Here is a 17,243-nt window from a genome sequence, read left to right as displayed (position 1 = left end):
GTAGACTTAAGGTATTACAAAAAGACCTCTTATCCGGAAAACCCAAGGCCCTGAACATTCTGGACAACAGGTCCCATACTTATATATGTTATTAAGTGTAAAAAATAGGTAGGCTAGATTTATTTTTTTATGGGACAAATTAATGACAAAATAAAGACAAATTAATCTTTGGCTTCAGTGGTCTAACACTTGCTGCTTCACATTGCTGCTTTTGGCCAGTCACTGGGAATGTATTTCTTTGTTTAAAAGGGTTTTCCAGTTCATTAGTTTTCTGATTGTTCACCAGAAATATAGACAGTTGCTTTCCATTTTCTAATTTTATTATTTACAATTTTTCCCAAAGTTGAATGTTCGTGTATCTGGTGTTTGATTCTGAACCATTACACGTTGCTTCATTTAGTTGATACATTTCTCAGCAGCATCTCTGGAATATTAGCAACTTATTGTATCAATTCTAACAGCCGCCTGCAATGAAACCCAGGGATTCTGCTCAGCAGGGACAAAGATAAGACATGAAGAAACTAATGTATCATTACAGTTACAGAGTCGGCGACCCCTTTCCCTCTCCCTTGAGCTGCTTCAGAAAGTGACAAAAGAAACACTTTAAGCTTTTTTTTAGCCACTTTTACATTTCAATATTAGAAAAATGGTCAAAAATATAAAAGAACGTAATTGAAAAAAAGTCTTTATTTTTGGGGAACAGTCTGAAAACACTTGAACGGTGTTGGAAGGTGAACAACCCTTTTAAAGAGAGATGCTGCGTATCCAGCACCTTCATGTGCACCTGTATATGCCAGGCTGTGGGGTAAGGGTGCCAAGGGCTTCAAGTCATTGTGCCTTTTAATGCTGGTGATCACTGTGCTATTTAATGCTATGGATCAATGTGCCATTAATACTGTGGCTCATTGTGTCATTTAATGCTGGTGATCACTGTACTATTTAATGTTATGGATCAATGTGCCATTAATACTGTGGCTAATGGGGGATTTAATGCTGGAGGACTCTGCACCATTTTATTCTGGGAGGGGAGGTAGTGTATCTTTATTGTGGCACAGATTGATCTGAGCATGTCCTCAAGACTCCAGTAGGATTGGCATTGAACAAGAGCTACAAGAACTCACTTCTGGGAAATTATTTTGATGGCAGAAACATTTAATGAGGAGCTTTGATTAATTTTTTGCATATCTTTTTGGATGGCAGAAACATTTAATGCGGAGCTTTAATGAATTTGTTGTATATCACAGAGATATTCTTTAATGCTGTCATTAAATTGTATCCTGTATCTCTAAGGCAGTGTAAGAGTTGTTATTTCACTAAATGGGAGCAACACTCTCATATCTGGTGCATAATTACAAGGAAATTATTACTGTTCCAAAGGACCTCATACATTAATTAGCTGTTGTATTTAGTACAATGTAACTCTTTGCTATTTGTGCGCTCTACATAGACAGCACCACCAGTAACGAAATCATGGAAGTCATAGCATGCCATGTCAAAAAAATGAATTTCCTACTAAATATTTTCTCTAATATGCCAGCTGTTATCTTAACATATACTGGAGCTATATCAGAAAAACAGTTGCACATTGATGTGATTCTTTGGTTAATTGATTTTGACCCCCATTTTGACCCCCTTTGCTCAAAATATTGCTTTAATTTCTTTTAGTGGTCTAAAGATCCCCAAGTCTTTAACAGTTTACACATTCTTGCTCCTTTTATCAACACCAACAGAAATGTAAGCCAATAGTTAACTTTGTTCATTTAGGGGCCGATTCACTAACTTCAAGTGAAGAATTCGAAGGTAAAAAACTTCGAATTTCGAAGTTTTTTTCGGGCTACTTCGACCTTCGACTACGACTTCGAATCGAAGTAAAAAACGTTTGACTATTCGACCATTCGATAGTCGAAGTACTGTCTCTTTAAAAAAAACTTCGACCCCCTAGTTCGCCATCTAAAAGCTACCGAAGTCAATGTTAGCCTATGGGGAAGGTCCCCATAGGCTTGGCTAACTTTTTTTGATCGAACGATATTCCTTCGATCGTTGGATTAAAATCCTTCGAATCGTTCGATTCAAAGGATTTTATCGTTCGATCTAAGGAATTATCCTTCAATCGTTCGATCAAACTATCTGTGCTAAATCCTTCAACTTCGATATTTGAAGTTGAAGGATTTTAATTCCTAGTCGAATATCGAGGGTTAATTAACCCTCGATATTCGACCCTTAGTGAATCGGCCCCTTAGAGTTCCTGCAAATTAATTGCATTGGAGAGGAATAAAATCAAGGTAGCTCAAGATTTAGCATATTTATTTGATAAAGTTAAGTACAGGTATGAGATCTGTTATCCAGAAAACCGTTATCCAGAGACTATGAAGATTTTCATTCATCCAGGTCATGGTATATCTAGTATAAGTCAATCTAAAAACAACTGGACTTGCTGAGTAATCATTGAAGACGTTTCACTACTCATCCGAGCAGCTTCTTCAGTTCAGTAGAGATGGACGAATTTATTCGCTAGGCGTGAATTTGCGGCAAATTTGTGCAATTCACCGGCATAAAAAAAAATGTCGCCGGCGTCCAAAAAACGGACGCTGGCATCAAAAACAAGCCCCGGCGCCGTTTTGCAAATTTTTCGCCATTTCACAAATTTTGCTGGAAATTCGCAAATTTTTCGGCGAGTGAAATGGTGCAAATTCGCCCATCACTACAGTTCAAGATTATCCAGAGAGCTCCAAATTACAGAAAGGCTGCCTCCAATAGATCACATTTTATCGAAATAATCCAAATTTTTAAAAATGAATTCCTTTTTTTCTGCAATAATCAAACAGTACCTTGTGCTTGAGCCAAACTAAGATAAACAGTAATTCATCCTCATTGAAAGCAAAACCAGCCTATTGGGGTTAATACATGTTTAAATCTTATTTTAGTTGACGTAAGGTTTGAAGATCCAAATTACGGAAAGATCCATCATCTGGTAAATCCCAGGTTCTGAGAATTCTGGATACCAGGTCCCATACCTATATTTATGGCAACTCACCAGCTCCACATTAGGACTTAGTTGCCGATTCATCATGGAGCAAATTGGAAATTGTGTTGTGATCAAACAGTTATAACTTATAGCACAGAGTTATGTTAATAATATGTGAATGTTTTCCCTTGGTCTCAAGTAGTTGTGATGTTACATATGTGCTTTCTTTTTCAGATGACTTTCCTCCGTACTTAGACGTTATAACACTCTAATGCCTTGTTGTAAAGGATGTTGCTAAACCCACCGAAAATGCCAACACATTATTCAGCAGGCCGAGGGATGAATTTAAAGGACCGGTGATTTGTTTAGCAGAAAAATGACAATAAATACACATCTTTGTAAAGATTTCTTACCAAGGTGTAATGGCCGACACCAACACAACAGCTAATAAGGATTTTATTCTACTGGCTTTTAGTGACCTTCACCAGTTCCAGATCTTACTTTTCCTGGTTTTCCTTCTGATATACATAACATGCATGATTGGCAACATTGCCATTATTCTTATCATTAAGATGGATCCTCGCCTTCACACGCCCATGTACTTTTTTATTGGCTTATTTGCCGCTTCGGAAAATTTCTTTGTGTCATCCACTATTCCCAACCTCCTTTCTAACCTCATTGGTAACAGTAAGAGTATATCATTTGCTGGCTGCTTTGCACAGTTCTATGCTGTTTGTACCTTGGGGGGGACAGAATGTTACCTACTTGCAGTCATGGCGTTTGATAGAGACTTGGCCATTAATTTCCCTTTGCGCTACTCAGCCATTATGAGCCAGTCTTTGTGCATTAAGCTCGGAGTTTTTCCATGGATTGTCTGCCTTACGATTGCATCTGTTCCTACAGTTTTCACTCTGGGAATGGAATTTTGTGGCCCAAAAGAACTCAACCATTTTATCTGCGACTTGGGTCCATTAGAACATATAGCTTGCTCTGTGCCGCTCATCAACAGAATTATTGTTATCTTCACAGCAATATCTGAGATTGTTTCACCTTTTACTATCACTATTTTATTCTACATTCACATCATTATCACTATTCTAAATATTACGAGTAAGATCGGTAAGAAGAAAGCTTTCTCCACTTGTTCTTCCCATCTTATGGTTGCCAGTTTGTTCTACGGCACGGCCATTATTGTGTATATGACGCCGCAGGGCAGTTATGAAAAATATCTGGCGCTGATATATAATGTAGTGACTCCTTTGATAAACCCATTCATATACACTTTAAGAAATAAGGATGTCATCAAAGCTTTCCAGAAATTTAAAGCTAAAATCTCCTAGCAGGTTTGGTATCAGTTTTAGGATAAATACAGTATGGTTTGCAAACGTTATTAACGCGAAATAAATTCACCTGATTCTTTGCAACCACTTTCTAACTATTTGATCTATGATTGGAAAGATACACAAATTAAGGTCACTTATCTTTTTAACACTGTTGATTCTGTTACTGACAGTACTGTTAGACTGTAGAATGTAAGATGAAACAATGACATTATTAATAAAAATTATTTTAAAAAGGCATGTGAACCCCTTTAGCATTACTTTTTTATAGTATACATTTTTGTACATATACTGAAGGATGAATGCATAATAGGGATGCACCGAATATTCAGTTGGGTATTAGGCCAGGATTCTGCCTTTTTTAGCAGGATTCGGCCGAATCCTCATGCCTGGCCGAACCAAATTCAAATCCTTAAAATCATGTGAATTTTCATCACAAAAGAAGGAATTAAAAAAGTTTTCTTTTTTTCCCGCCCTTTCCCTGATTTGAATATGCAAATAAGGATTCAGATTCAGTTGGGTCGAATCTTTCATGGAGGATTTGGGGATTCAGATGAATCCAAAACAGTGGATTCGATGCTTTCCTAATGCACCTGCGGGGCAGGTACATGGCTATAAATAGAGGCTGCCACCATCGGAAGCTGACAGTGTAAGGTCCTGGCAATCATCTGTGGAAGTAGGCCTGAAACCCACCCAACCCACAGTGTCGGGTCAACCTGCACATCACTAGACTGTACACAGACTGATATAAACTGTCAACTCAGCCCCCTCAGTCAAAAGCTAATTAACCAATGTATGGGCCCAAATTACAGCATGAAGGAAATCAGCGAGCACTCCGGAAGCCTCTTGTGGTAAGTAAAATTCAGCTTTATTTCAAATACATTAAAACCATTGCATCCTGACGCGTTTCGTATCTAGGCGATACGTAGTCATAGGCTGATATGACTATGACTACGTATCGCCTAGATACGAAACGTGTCAGGATACACTGGTTTTAATGTATTTGAAATAAAGCTGAATTTTACTTACCACAAGAGGCTTCCGGAGTGCTCGCTGATTTTCTTCATACTTCTACAGTGCATACACCCTTGGCTACGGGTTCGGGGCGATGCACCCGGACCACTTGAGATGTCGGGTGAATGCTTATTCCCTTATCCATTAGTGACTTCACACTGCAGTTTGCGTTTATGTGCTTGACCTGGGGTTTTTACACCCAGGTCATTTTCGTTAGCGGGTGAGGTACCTTTTATTACTCATCCAACGAACATACTTACTGGAATTTTGTATTAGGACTGTGCAGCTGTAATTTTCTTACCAAATTACAGCATGCCCAACTGATATATAGCCAACAGGTTAGAATGTGCCACCAGGCGAGGACTGCATTACACCTTAAATGTGGTTATCTCCTGAAGGATCTGCATAGGTTACCATCTGATCTGATCTGATCTGATCGTTGGCATCATAGCAACAACATTATCTAATCACATCTATTAAACCATCGAAGTGAGTGCCAGTAATGAGGAATGGTTTACCATGTAGGGCTCATTCACAAGTTTTAAGGCAGTTTTGCAAAGTGGACCTGAAATTGCTCAGCAATGGAGTACAAGGAGCAGCAACTTATGAATTTAGTGTATGTATTCACTGAATGTTTTGTTGTTGTTGTGTCAGTATGAACTTAAAAATGTGTTTCCACTTAATTAACAGCTTAGTTTCCTTTATACATAGATGTAGGAACCCATAGGGTTAATGCTCCTCTATAGCTGTATATTCCTACCATTCCTTATTCATTAGTTCCTGGGCATTGGGGAATATATTCAGTTTAGGTTAATAGCATAATGTGTATCATTGGCCCAGAGGCTGATGACCACTTCCTGTCACAGTCAGTACAATGTTGGGCACAGCGTGGATCTTGCTCTTTTGCCTTTCACTTCAGGAGGGAGTGGATAATGCTGGAGCCTGGGATTAAGGCCCCAGTAAAGGATACCCTGGTGAAGCTGGGGATACAGGGACCTCATGAATAAAGTGTAGTCAGGACAGGGTAGCTCTATGTAACAGCACTTTCTTGGAAAGTGAGGCAGATAGAATGAGTTATCAAAAGCATCCTGTGCTCCATCTAGGATGTATAGCAAGGGAGTAGCCCCCCCCCTCAGGCTGTAGTGTGGGGATCATTAAGCCGAATAGGGATTTAGGTTTTGCGTATTCTTTGATACAATATGTGGAGATCCAGGTGACTGTCCAGAGATCCTGAGGGTGCATCTATTAAGCTGATACTCTACTCCACAGGGGTGTCAGAAGGTGTTTGGTCTGAATTGCTGTGATGTTACATGACTTTTTTGTGGATACCTCTAAGGATTGTGAGTATGAAAAGCCTGACTTGTGCTTTATTAGAATAACTTTTTTTATGTTAAAGAACCATCCAGTTTCTTTATTTAGTTCAACTACATTCCCCTTCACCCCTTTTAACATAGCAAAGACCCTTTTTGTAGAGAGAGGGTCAATTGTAACCTGTGCTCTGCCCCTTTCCTTGCCAGACAAGGTCTAGCCAAGCCTCAATGGGGTTACACAAATTAACCTAAATTAATCTTATTATTGATCCCTGTTGGGAAGGGAAAGAGTTGATAGTGACCTCCAACTCACACAAAGAGATATCCTCTGATCTGATCCTCTGATTAAAACTAATAATTGTATTCTCCTGGGTGTTGTCATGATAAATTATGGTCCGCACTGGACTAATATTTATGATTTGCAACTGTGGAGCCCACAGGTCATCCAATCAGATCTTGTATGAATACACTGATCTAAAAATGAAATCTCAGACCAAGCAGTCTGATAACTACTCTTAAATTAGTGTATTTATTTGATATGATATCTGGTGTTTAAAAGGTTACGATATTTTAAAGGTTATTATGAACAATACATTGTTGGATTACATGGCAAAGCCTTGACTCATTTTCTACTGTTTAATGGATACTGTAGTTCTAGAGCTTATTTACTAACATAGATGCTGAGTACTGGTACCAAAAGCAATGGATCAGTAGTCTTCTTTTAGTTTATTAACTGCAGACTGTTCAAAACAAATTGCTCAGTGGTTTCTAGCGGCAATAGCATTTGGAAAAATAGTGGAGGCTTTGATCAATGCACATTCCCAGTTTCCCCTGTTTCATTAGTAATTTAGTGCATCTGAGTGCCGCACAAAATATTGGGCCAGTAGGGTATGTGAGGGGTGACGTTTACTGCCTCCCATTGCAAGGCAACTCTGGCATACTTAGATGGAGTTTTTATAGCTGGCCAACATACAAATGTTTGGATCACATTGGAAGCCAATGCAGGCCAGTTGGGAGAGGACCATATCAATGTACCAAGGCAGTCCTTACTCAATGGGATTTTCAGACTGGCATAATGAATATCTACTGATCTTTGGAAAGAGGAAATCAGTGAATACCGATAAGCAGGCAGATAAGCTGCCAACTCCACTTGAAGGGGCAGAATCAGCATATGCCAGCTTTAGTGCTGATCAGAGGTGTAACAAGAGTTAAAATAGAACATTTTTCTGGCAGGCGGGCCTGGCACACATAGGTGCACCTGCTCGCGCCTCTCGGCAATGATTTGAATGCTATAGAGCAGTGACCCCCAACCAGTAGCTCGTGAGCAACATGTTGCTCTCCAACCCCTTGGATGTTGCTCTTAGTAGCCTCAAAGCAGGTGCTTATTTTTGAACTCCAGGCTAGGAAGCAATTTGTAATTGCATGAAAACTAATTATAGTCCCAAATAGAGGCTCCTGTAGGCTGCCAGTCCACATAGGGGCTACCAAATACCCAATCAGAGCCCTTATTTGGCACCCCATGGGACTTTTTCGTGGTTGTGTTGTTCCCCAACTATTTTTACATTTGAATGTGGCTCAGGGGAAAAAAAAGGTTGGGGATCCCTGTTATAGAGGAAACAGATCCCCCTTTTCCCCAGGTCTGCTTCCTCTATAGTTACATCACCAATGATCTATACTATAAGTAGCACATGCTAGACTAATTTAATCTGATTCGCATTTTGTGTCACTGCACCAGAGCAAGTCAGTAAATGGTCTTGTCGTACAAACGACTACTGCAATCCCTTATGATTTTTTGTTATGGAGATGATGAGGCAATTTATTGCTGTATTTTCCCAGATAAGTATAACATATTGATTGCTGGAAGAGTTAATTCTTCAATAACCAGCGTTGCTCCCTTGAGGTTAATAAATCAAAATTCCCATGGTCTGTATTTACAGTATAATAAGAGACAGTATTTATACCTTCTGGTTGAGCCTCTGAGTCCCAGTGTTAATTTTCCAGCTGAAGCTGATCATATGTCACCCGGATCTATAGTAAGTACAACACCTTACAGCTTTGCAAGAAAAATGAATTATTATTATTGTTTTCAATGTTTGATTTAGCCTCTGACAAAACAATAAAAATATACAGGGAACAGACAGATAGATAGATGATAGATAGATAGATAGATAGATAGATAGATAGATAGATAGATAGATAGATAGATAGATAGATGATTGATAGATAGATGAAAGATAGATAGATAGATAGATAGATAGATAGATAGATAGATAGAGATATATTAGATGATAGATAGATAGATAGATAGATAGATAGAGATATATTAGATGATAGATAGATAGATAGATAGATAGATAGATAGATAGATAGATAGATAGATAGATAGATAGATAGATAGATAGATAGATGATTGATAGATAGATGAAAGATAGATAGATAGACAGATAGATAGATAGATAGATAGATAGATAGATAGATAGATAGATAGATAGATAGATAGATAGATAGATAGATAGATAGATAGATGAAAGATAGATAGATAGATAGATAGAGATATATTAGATGATAGATAGATAGATAGATAGATAGATAGATAGATAGATAGATAGATAGATAGATAGATAGATAGATAGATAGAGATATATTAGATGATAGATAGATAGATAGATAGATAGATAGATAGATAGATAGATAGATAGATAGATAGATAGATATTAGATGATAGATAGATGATAGATGATAGATAGATAATAGATAGATAGATAGATAGATAGATAGATAGATAGATAGACATGCACATTCCCCTGCAATTCTTGTGCTGTTGCTCTATACCTATCATTCCTTGCTATATTCTTGCATTGGGGATTTGCAGCCTGTATCGGCCATTATAATGAGTGTGGACTACAAGATGGAAACTGCTTTGTATTCTGGTGAATTTCTTGAGCATCTTAATAAGGTCCAATTTGCTTATGTTATGAATGCAGAAACAAAAACTAATATATTAATTTCCAGTGCTCTCAAGTGCAGTGTCAGATCATTGTATAATGGCAGTGCTGAAAGACTATAAATGACTGACTTACAAATACACACACACACACACACAAAAACCCAAACACATATAAACACTTCTCCCCACATAACAACTCACATACTGATCCAATAATGCAATTATGTTCACAGGTAGATTAGTATTGCAGTAACTTACATTTCATCTTTGAGTTAACTTTAAGCAAGAAGCAGAGAATGATTTTCATTTTTCATTATTTCTGTTTTTTGAGTTATTTAGCTTTTTAATCAGCATATCTCCAGTTTGCAATATCGGCAATCTGGTTGTTAGGGTCCAAGTCACCTTAGCAACCATGAATTAATTTGAATAAGAGACTTGAACATGAATAGTAGAGGCCTGAATAGAAAGATGAGTAATAAAAAGTAGCAGTAAATACATTTGTAGCCTTACAGAGCATTTGAGTGGCCACGATTTTAGAGCTGGAAAAAAGAAGGTAGCAAATAATTTGTAAACTATAAGGGGGAAAAAGAAGACCAATTGAAAAGTTGCTTAGAATTATCCATTGTATAACATAGTAAAAGCGAACTTAAAGGTGAACCTTTGTGCTCAGAACCACTATAAAGATTATATTTCGACGAGTTCTGAAGGACAAATGTTTTGATTTATAAGACGTTAAATAAGGGTATAGTAAGCTTATTACTGGGCTTGTCACCAACACTAAGTGGGTTATTTATTAAAGCCCAAATTCCAAAAACTCGAAGAATTCAACTTTCTTTTACTATAAATTCCGAATTTTCAGTGAAAAAAACTCAAACAGATTGATCTACATTACTTTAAAAGAAGAAAAATGAAATAAGTGGACATTCCAAGATGATTCCATATTGTTATCGTTATGGGATCTATTATCTGGAATGGTATGGACCTGAAAGTTTCTGGATACAAGGACATGTCGTAATTTGGAGCACAGAGCTTTCAGTCTACTTAAAAAACTAATAAAAAAAGGTTGAATTTGACATCAAATGCCATATAAATAGAACTGTATAGGAAATATTGTATTTCAACACATTCTGGATATCAGGTTTTCATATAATCAATCCACTGCCTGTTATTATAAGATCGGTTACCATAAATAACAATACGAACACAAGCTCTTAAACCATATGCTTTAAGCTTTTCTTTGTTCTCTATTTCAACCCATTGCTGTTATTTCACTCTGTTCAAGATTCTGAAATCTCAGAGTGTATGAACTGGTTTTAATCTCAACTTTCCAGCAAAGTACAAGTGTTATTGTATTGTCTATTATTATTATTATTATTATTATTATTATTATTATTATTATTATTATTATTATTATTATTATTAATAATAATAATAATAATAATAATAATAATAATAATAATAATAATAATAATAATAATAATAATAATAATAAATATTTTATTAATAATAATTATTGTATTACAATTATTATTGTAGTGAGTCAAAAAATCAACATGTATATACATACAGTACATGTGTGTAATTATGCCACAGGATACACCCTCAGGATTAATGAATGGGTCCCACAAGACAAGGGAGTAGAATCATTAATGCTTATATCATTATTTATAACTCATTCTCCCCCCCCCATATTTTACCAGAAATAAACTTGGCCTAACTCCCATCCACAAACTTGGCTAATTTACTAATAATTAAATGTGAAAAAATTGGATCAAAAGAAAATCAAAAAATGTAAGGTTTTATTAAAGGGGTGGTTCACCTTCCAACAACTAGTTGGGTTCAGATAGTTCACCCGAAATAGCGACTTTTTCCAATTACTTTCTATTTTCTATGTGTGACTGTGTAAAGTGTCACCTTCTAAAGCAGCTCTGGGAGGGGGGGTCGTCGACCCTGTTCTAAATTGATACATTTAGTTGATACATTTGTTATCTTTGTCCCTGCTGAGTGGAATCTCTGAGTTTCATTACAGGCAGCTGTTAGAATTGATACAATAGTTGCTAATACGCCAGAGATGCTGCTGAGAAATGGATCAACTAAATGTTGCAAAACTGTAACAGTTTAGAGTCTGCACCTGAATTACTGAGCTGCCAGACTCAAACACCAGAGACACGAATAGGGATGGGCGAATTTGACACGTTTCGTTTTGTCAAAAACTCGCCCGTTAAAGTAAAAAAAATTTTGACGCGCGTCTTTTTATTTTGATGCACAATGCCATAAAAGTCTGAGGGCGTCATTTTTTCGGCAAAACAAGGTGAAAAAATTCACCCATCCCTAAACACGAACATTCAACCTTAAAATTTGGTTTTTGCAAAAACAGTAAAAACTAAATAATGGAAAGTAATTGAAAAAAGTCTTTATTTCTGGGGAACAGTTTAGCGTTTGGAAGATGAACAACTTAAAAAACTCAAATTTATCAAGTATTCGAGCGAAAACCAGCATCAAATACCCCAAAACACCTGAAAATTGTGGAGGCAAAAAACCTCTTCAAATGATAAAGGGACATCTGCCATCGATTTTTACATGAATTCCACAGGTTTTCGCTGGAGTATTTTCTGTTTCAGATTATTTGCTGCTTTGGGGCACAATAAATGTCTAAAAATTTCTAATTTTAGGCTTTTTTTGGGAAAACAAACCTTGAATATTTAGAGAAAACAAAACTCAACCTTTAATAAATAGACCCTTTTTTTTTTAACAAGAGATAAAAAGAAGCAAGTGGTTCATAAGCATATGCCACTGAATATGTAGGGAGTAGGTTGTTTCATTTTCTTTCCTTTAAAGGCATAATTCACCTTTAAGTTAACTTTTAGTATGTTATAGAATGTCTAATGTTAAGCAACTTTTTAATTTGCCTTCATTTTTCTTTTTTTATAGGTATAGTTACAGTATCTACCTTTTCTGACTCTTTTCAGCCTTTAAATAGGGGTCACTGACCACATCTAAAATGCAAATGCTCCGTAAAGGCTACACATTTATTGTTATTTCTTTTTATTACTCATCTTTCTATTCAGGCCTCTCCTATTCATATTCCTGTCTCTTCTGCAAATGAAATGAACCTGCATAGTGATGGGCGAAAAAATTTGCGAAACGCCCGCAAAAATACGCTGGTGAAAATTCGCCGGCGTCAAAAAAAATTTCGGTAAAAACGGACGCCAGCGACGAAAACTGATGCCGGCGTTGAAAAATGGGGCCGGCTTCAAAAACGAGACGCTGGCGCCGTTTCGCAAATTCGCCCATCACTAAACCTGCAAACTGGAAAGCTGCAGAATAAAAAAATCTAAATATCTCAAAAAAACACCAATTGTAAAAAAATTAAAAACAATTACAAATTGTCTCAGAAAAACACTCTCTACATCAGTGATCCCCAACCAGTAGCTCGCGAGCAACATGTTACTCTCCAACCCCTTGGATGTTGCTCCCAGTGGCCTCAAAGCAGGTGTTATTTTTGAATTCCTGAAAGCCTCCGTTTAGGCTGCCGGTCCACAAAGCAGCTACCAAATAGCCAATTACAACCCTTATTTGGCACCCCAGGAAGTTTTTTCATGCCTGTGTTGCTCCCCAACTCTTTTTATTTTTGAATTTGGATCACAGGTAAAAAAGGTTGGGGACCCCTGCTCTACAACATATAAAAAGTCAATTTAAAAGTGAGCAACCCCTTTAAACATGATATTACCCCTGTATTTATCAAAATCTGAACATTTCTGATCATTTTCGGTAAAATAGTCCAACCAAATCTGCACAGATTTTTTCCTCTTCAATAACCACAAAATCTTTGGATTGTTACAGAGCAGATGAGGATATCTTTGGGACTTCTCCCATTGACTGCTCTAATTATTTGAGTTTTTGGCATTCAGACTTTTATAAATAACCCCCTTAAACGTTATGGGACACATTTACTAAGGGTCGAATATCGAGGGTTAATTAACCCTCGATATTCGACCGTCAAAGTAAAATCCTTCGACTTCGAATATCGAAGTCAAATGATTTACTGCATTTCCTTCGTTCGTACGATCGAAGGAAAAATCGATCGAGGCGAATTATGGGGTCGAAGTTTTTTTTAAAGAGACAGTACTTTGACTATCGAATGGTCGAATAGTCAAACGATTTTTAGTTTGAATCGTTCGATTCGAAGTGGAAGTCGTAGTCAAAGGTCCAAGTAGCCAATTCGATGATTGAAGTAGCCAAAAAAATACTTCAAAATTCGAAGTATTTTTTATTCTATGCCTTCACTCGAGCTAAGTAAATGTGCCCCTATGTGTTTGGTTTTTCAATTATTGTTTCTTGTCCAGCTAAGGCTGACAAATGTTATTTTATCGTTTACTCTATCCTTCCAATGTCCAATGTTGAGTTTCATGATGAACTCATCTATTGTTGGAAGCTGAAGTTATTTCCAGCTAATTGGAATTAATGGCTTGGTGGCTTCTAACATAAAGGTTGATAATCAGTATGAGACCACTATCTGATTTTCGGTCAGCCATTGGACATGCATTGGAAGGGCCCCATACATAGGCCAATAAGCTGCCAATATGGTACGAAGGGGCAACAATAGCAATTTTGTACTCTCATATTTGGCCTTACCTTTATCTTTATTCACAATGTCAACACATCCACTGCTGGAGAAGCAAACTACACCTGCCAACAACCAAAATAGTAACATATTTCGAATATCACTGGCTCAACTAACAGGTTACACAAGATCATTTTTGTAAATTGAGGAGAAATGCAAGATAACTACAGTACGCTGCTAAACAATATCGGAAGTTGATGGGACCGTCAACAGGAGGGGTTATAATTTGTGTTAAAATGTAATGTGGAACATGAGATTAAAATTGAGCTGTCCTTTTTGTATTTATCTTACAGATACAATTTGGAAGCCTGATGGATAAAACCAATTACACTGCAGTGGAAGAGTTTATTTTATTGGCCTTTTCAGATTTATATCAGCTCCAGATTCCTTTATTCTTTGTTACTCTGTTTGTCTACATCATGTGTGTGTTTGGCAACTTTGTCATTCTTTTTCTAGTTGTAGCTGAACCTTCACTTCATACCCCGATGTACCTTTTTATTAGTGAATTAAGTATATTGGAAGTAATGTATGTGACTTGCATTGTCCCTAATCTTCTGGCTAACCTCATTGCAGATAAGAAGAGCATATCCTTCAGTGGATGTTTCATACAGTTGTTTGTCAATTCTGCCTTGGGAACTGCAGTAAGTTACCTTTTTTCAGTCATGGCTTATGATCGAGACCTGGCTATTTACAAGCCCCTGCATTATTCTGTCATTATGACCCAGAAGGTCTGTGTTCAGCTTGTGGTTCTACCATGGATTGTTGGAATTATCACTGTATTAATCTCTACAGTCTTCACGGCTAACTTGGAATTCTGTGGTCCTAATAAGATCAACCATTTCTTTTGTGATTATTATCCTCTGCAGTCCCTGGCTTGCTCCGATACATTTATCACTCAAGTGGTCACAAACTCTGGTGCTGTCTTTGCAGTTGTACTCCCATTCATTGCAACTGTCGGACTCTATACCCACATCATTTTCATTATTTTAAAGATTAAAAGTGCTGAATCTAAACAGAAAGCCTTTTCCACCATCTCTTCCCATCTCACTGTAGCAGGTTTGTGTTATGTCACAGTTATAATTGTGTATACTGTGCCAAAGGGAACCCATTATAGCAAGTTTCTTGCCCTTACTTATACTGTCATTGCCCCGCTTTTGAACCCCTTCATTTATGCCTTCAGAAACAAAGATATAAAGAAAACTCTAATAAAATTAAGAAGGCTAAAACTTTGCCAAGGATCATTCTAATATTAACCAGATGCAAAATAAATTATTGTATATAACTGTCTCAGTGTAGTAGTTTCTTTTATGTCTATACTGTATCTCTTGCTTGCTTTTCTCTTTTGTCTTATGATATCATATTGGCACTGTCAGAATGGCGGGTTAAACTGATTATGAGGAGTCAATGTGTTCTACCAAACATTCTGAAGCTTGACAAGAACTGTGTGTTTGATCAAAGGATTTAATAGAGAAAAATTGAACCACAACAAACTTAGCAGAAAAGTATATAAAAATGGAAACACGGGAACTAGAGGTTAAGTCATAGCAGAAAGGCTAATGATCCAAACAGGTGCTGCCTTAAAAACACTCTTAATTGGGCTTTGGCCTGTAGCTGGACCTGCATTAGGAAAATTTATTTACATAAACTGCCATGTCCAAACCACATTGTCTAATGTGGTTTAACCTGGAGGAACCATTGGCAGTACACTTTAGTTCCCTGGTTGTAGACCAGTGAGTTCCTTACACGGCCAGACCTCATGGAGTGGCACAAACTGAACACTAATATCGAGCTATTGCCTGCAGCTGGACAGACAGGAGTAAAAGTAATTTACATAACTTTACAGGCCCAAACCAAAGTGCCTAATGTGGCTCAATCTAGAGGAACCGTTGGCAGTACACTTTAGGTCCCTGTTTGTAGCCCAATGAGTTCCTCACATGACCAGGCCTCAGGGGGTGTCACAAGCTGAACACTACTAACATATAAAATATTTATATATAAATACGATTTATTGAATAAAACTTATTAATACCAGATACCAAAGTTAAAATGAACTGACGCCAAAGGATACTAAAACCATACCCTAACCCATAAAACCAAGTGTCTGGATAAGAGGCACCCCTCCTGCAGAACATTTATAATATGTAGATCCTTGTCCAATGCAAAATGCTCATAACCTCGAAATAACAATCGTTTTCTTAAAGTGCTTTTGTGCACACAAAATCAAAACTCTCCAGATCCTCTTACCTATTGATCAACATATTATTTGTGTCCAAATAATTTTCTTCTTGATTGTAAATAAATAAAATGATGGTTCCTTAAGTCACAATATCCAGAAATTCCACCAATATAGATCTGATTTTGGAAGTCTGAATTGAGTTTTACCACCAGCAATTCACCTTTTTCGCTGGTGGGAAAAGCATTTAAAGGAGATTAGTTGCCTGCAGAAGAGGAGATTTATCTCTGGTGAATAATCTCCTTGTAGACCATTGCCCTTAATGCTTTTGTGTATGTCTGCATCACAAGCCAACAATCCATGTATTCCAACCAGAGTTCACAGTTGCTGCTCTCCCTTGATCACCCAGTGCCACCAAACTCCCCCATGGACCTCTTCCTCAACAGCTTGACTTCTTGTTTAAAAAAATATTTTATTTGATTTTCACGATAAACCATAAAGACAGTATGGCAACAAGTAGAATGCAGAAAAAGAAAATGTGCTGCAATTAATACAATGACACAATATTCAAAATTTACAACTTACAATGAAGTAATATATAAAATAAATTAACAAGAACTAACTAAAACAATCTAAACTAAACCAGTGGATACAAAGACAATCATAAAAGAAAAGAAAGAAAGAAAAAAGTCCATTGTCCTCGGAAGGACAATGGAAATACAAACCTGCAATCTAATTACAATTGAAGGAACTGAGATATTTGACTGCTAGTGCTGGAGTCACAGATCCCAAAGTAAGGAGACCATATAAGTCTAAAAGACTCTTTGGAATTATTTCCTTTTGTTTTTACTAATAAAGCTTCCTGCCAAC

At 37.0% G+C, this 17,243-nt stretch overlaps 2 protein-coding genes across 2 annotated transcripts; both read left to right on the top strand.

Annotated features, from left to right (window-relative positions):
- Positions 1-3,387: 3,387 nt before the first annotated feature.
- LOC121397331 (olfactory receptor 5V1-like) lies at positions 3,388-4,305 on the top strand. Its single transcript, XM_041573965.1, has one exon. The coding sequence runs from the start codon at positions 3,388-3,390 to the stop codon at positions 4,303-4,305; it is 918 nt and encodes a 305-aa protein (XP_041429899.1).
- Positions 4,306-14,417: 10,112 nt separating this feature from the next.
- Positions 14,418-15,447, top strand: LOC108705967 (olfactory receptor 10A3). Its single transcript, XM_018242698.2, has one exon. It carries the CDS (start codon positions 14,512-14,514, stop codon positions 15,445-15,447), a length of 936 nt encoding a protein of 311 aa, XP_018098187.2. The 5' UTR covers positions 14,418-14,511.
- The last annotated feature ends 1,796 nt before the right edge of the window (positions 15,448-17,243 follow it).

Source organism: Xenopus laevis, chromosome 8L (assembly GCF_017654675.1).
Source record: "Xenopus laevis strain J_2021 chromosome 8L, Xenopus_laevis_v10.1, whole genome shotgun sequence".
In the NCBI taxonomy this organism is placed as follows: domain Eukaryota; kingdom Metazoa; phylum Chordata; class Amphibia; order Anura; family Pipidae; genus Xenopus; species Xenopus laevis.
This window is presented reverse-complemented; position numbering and strand designations above follow the sequence as displayed.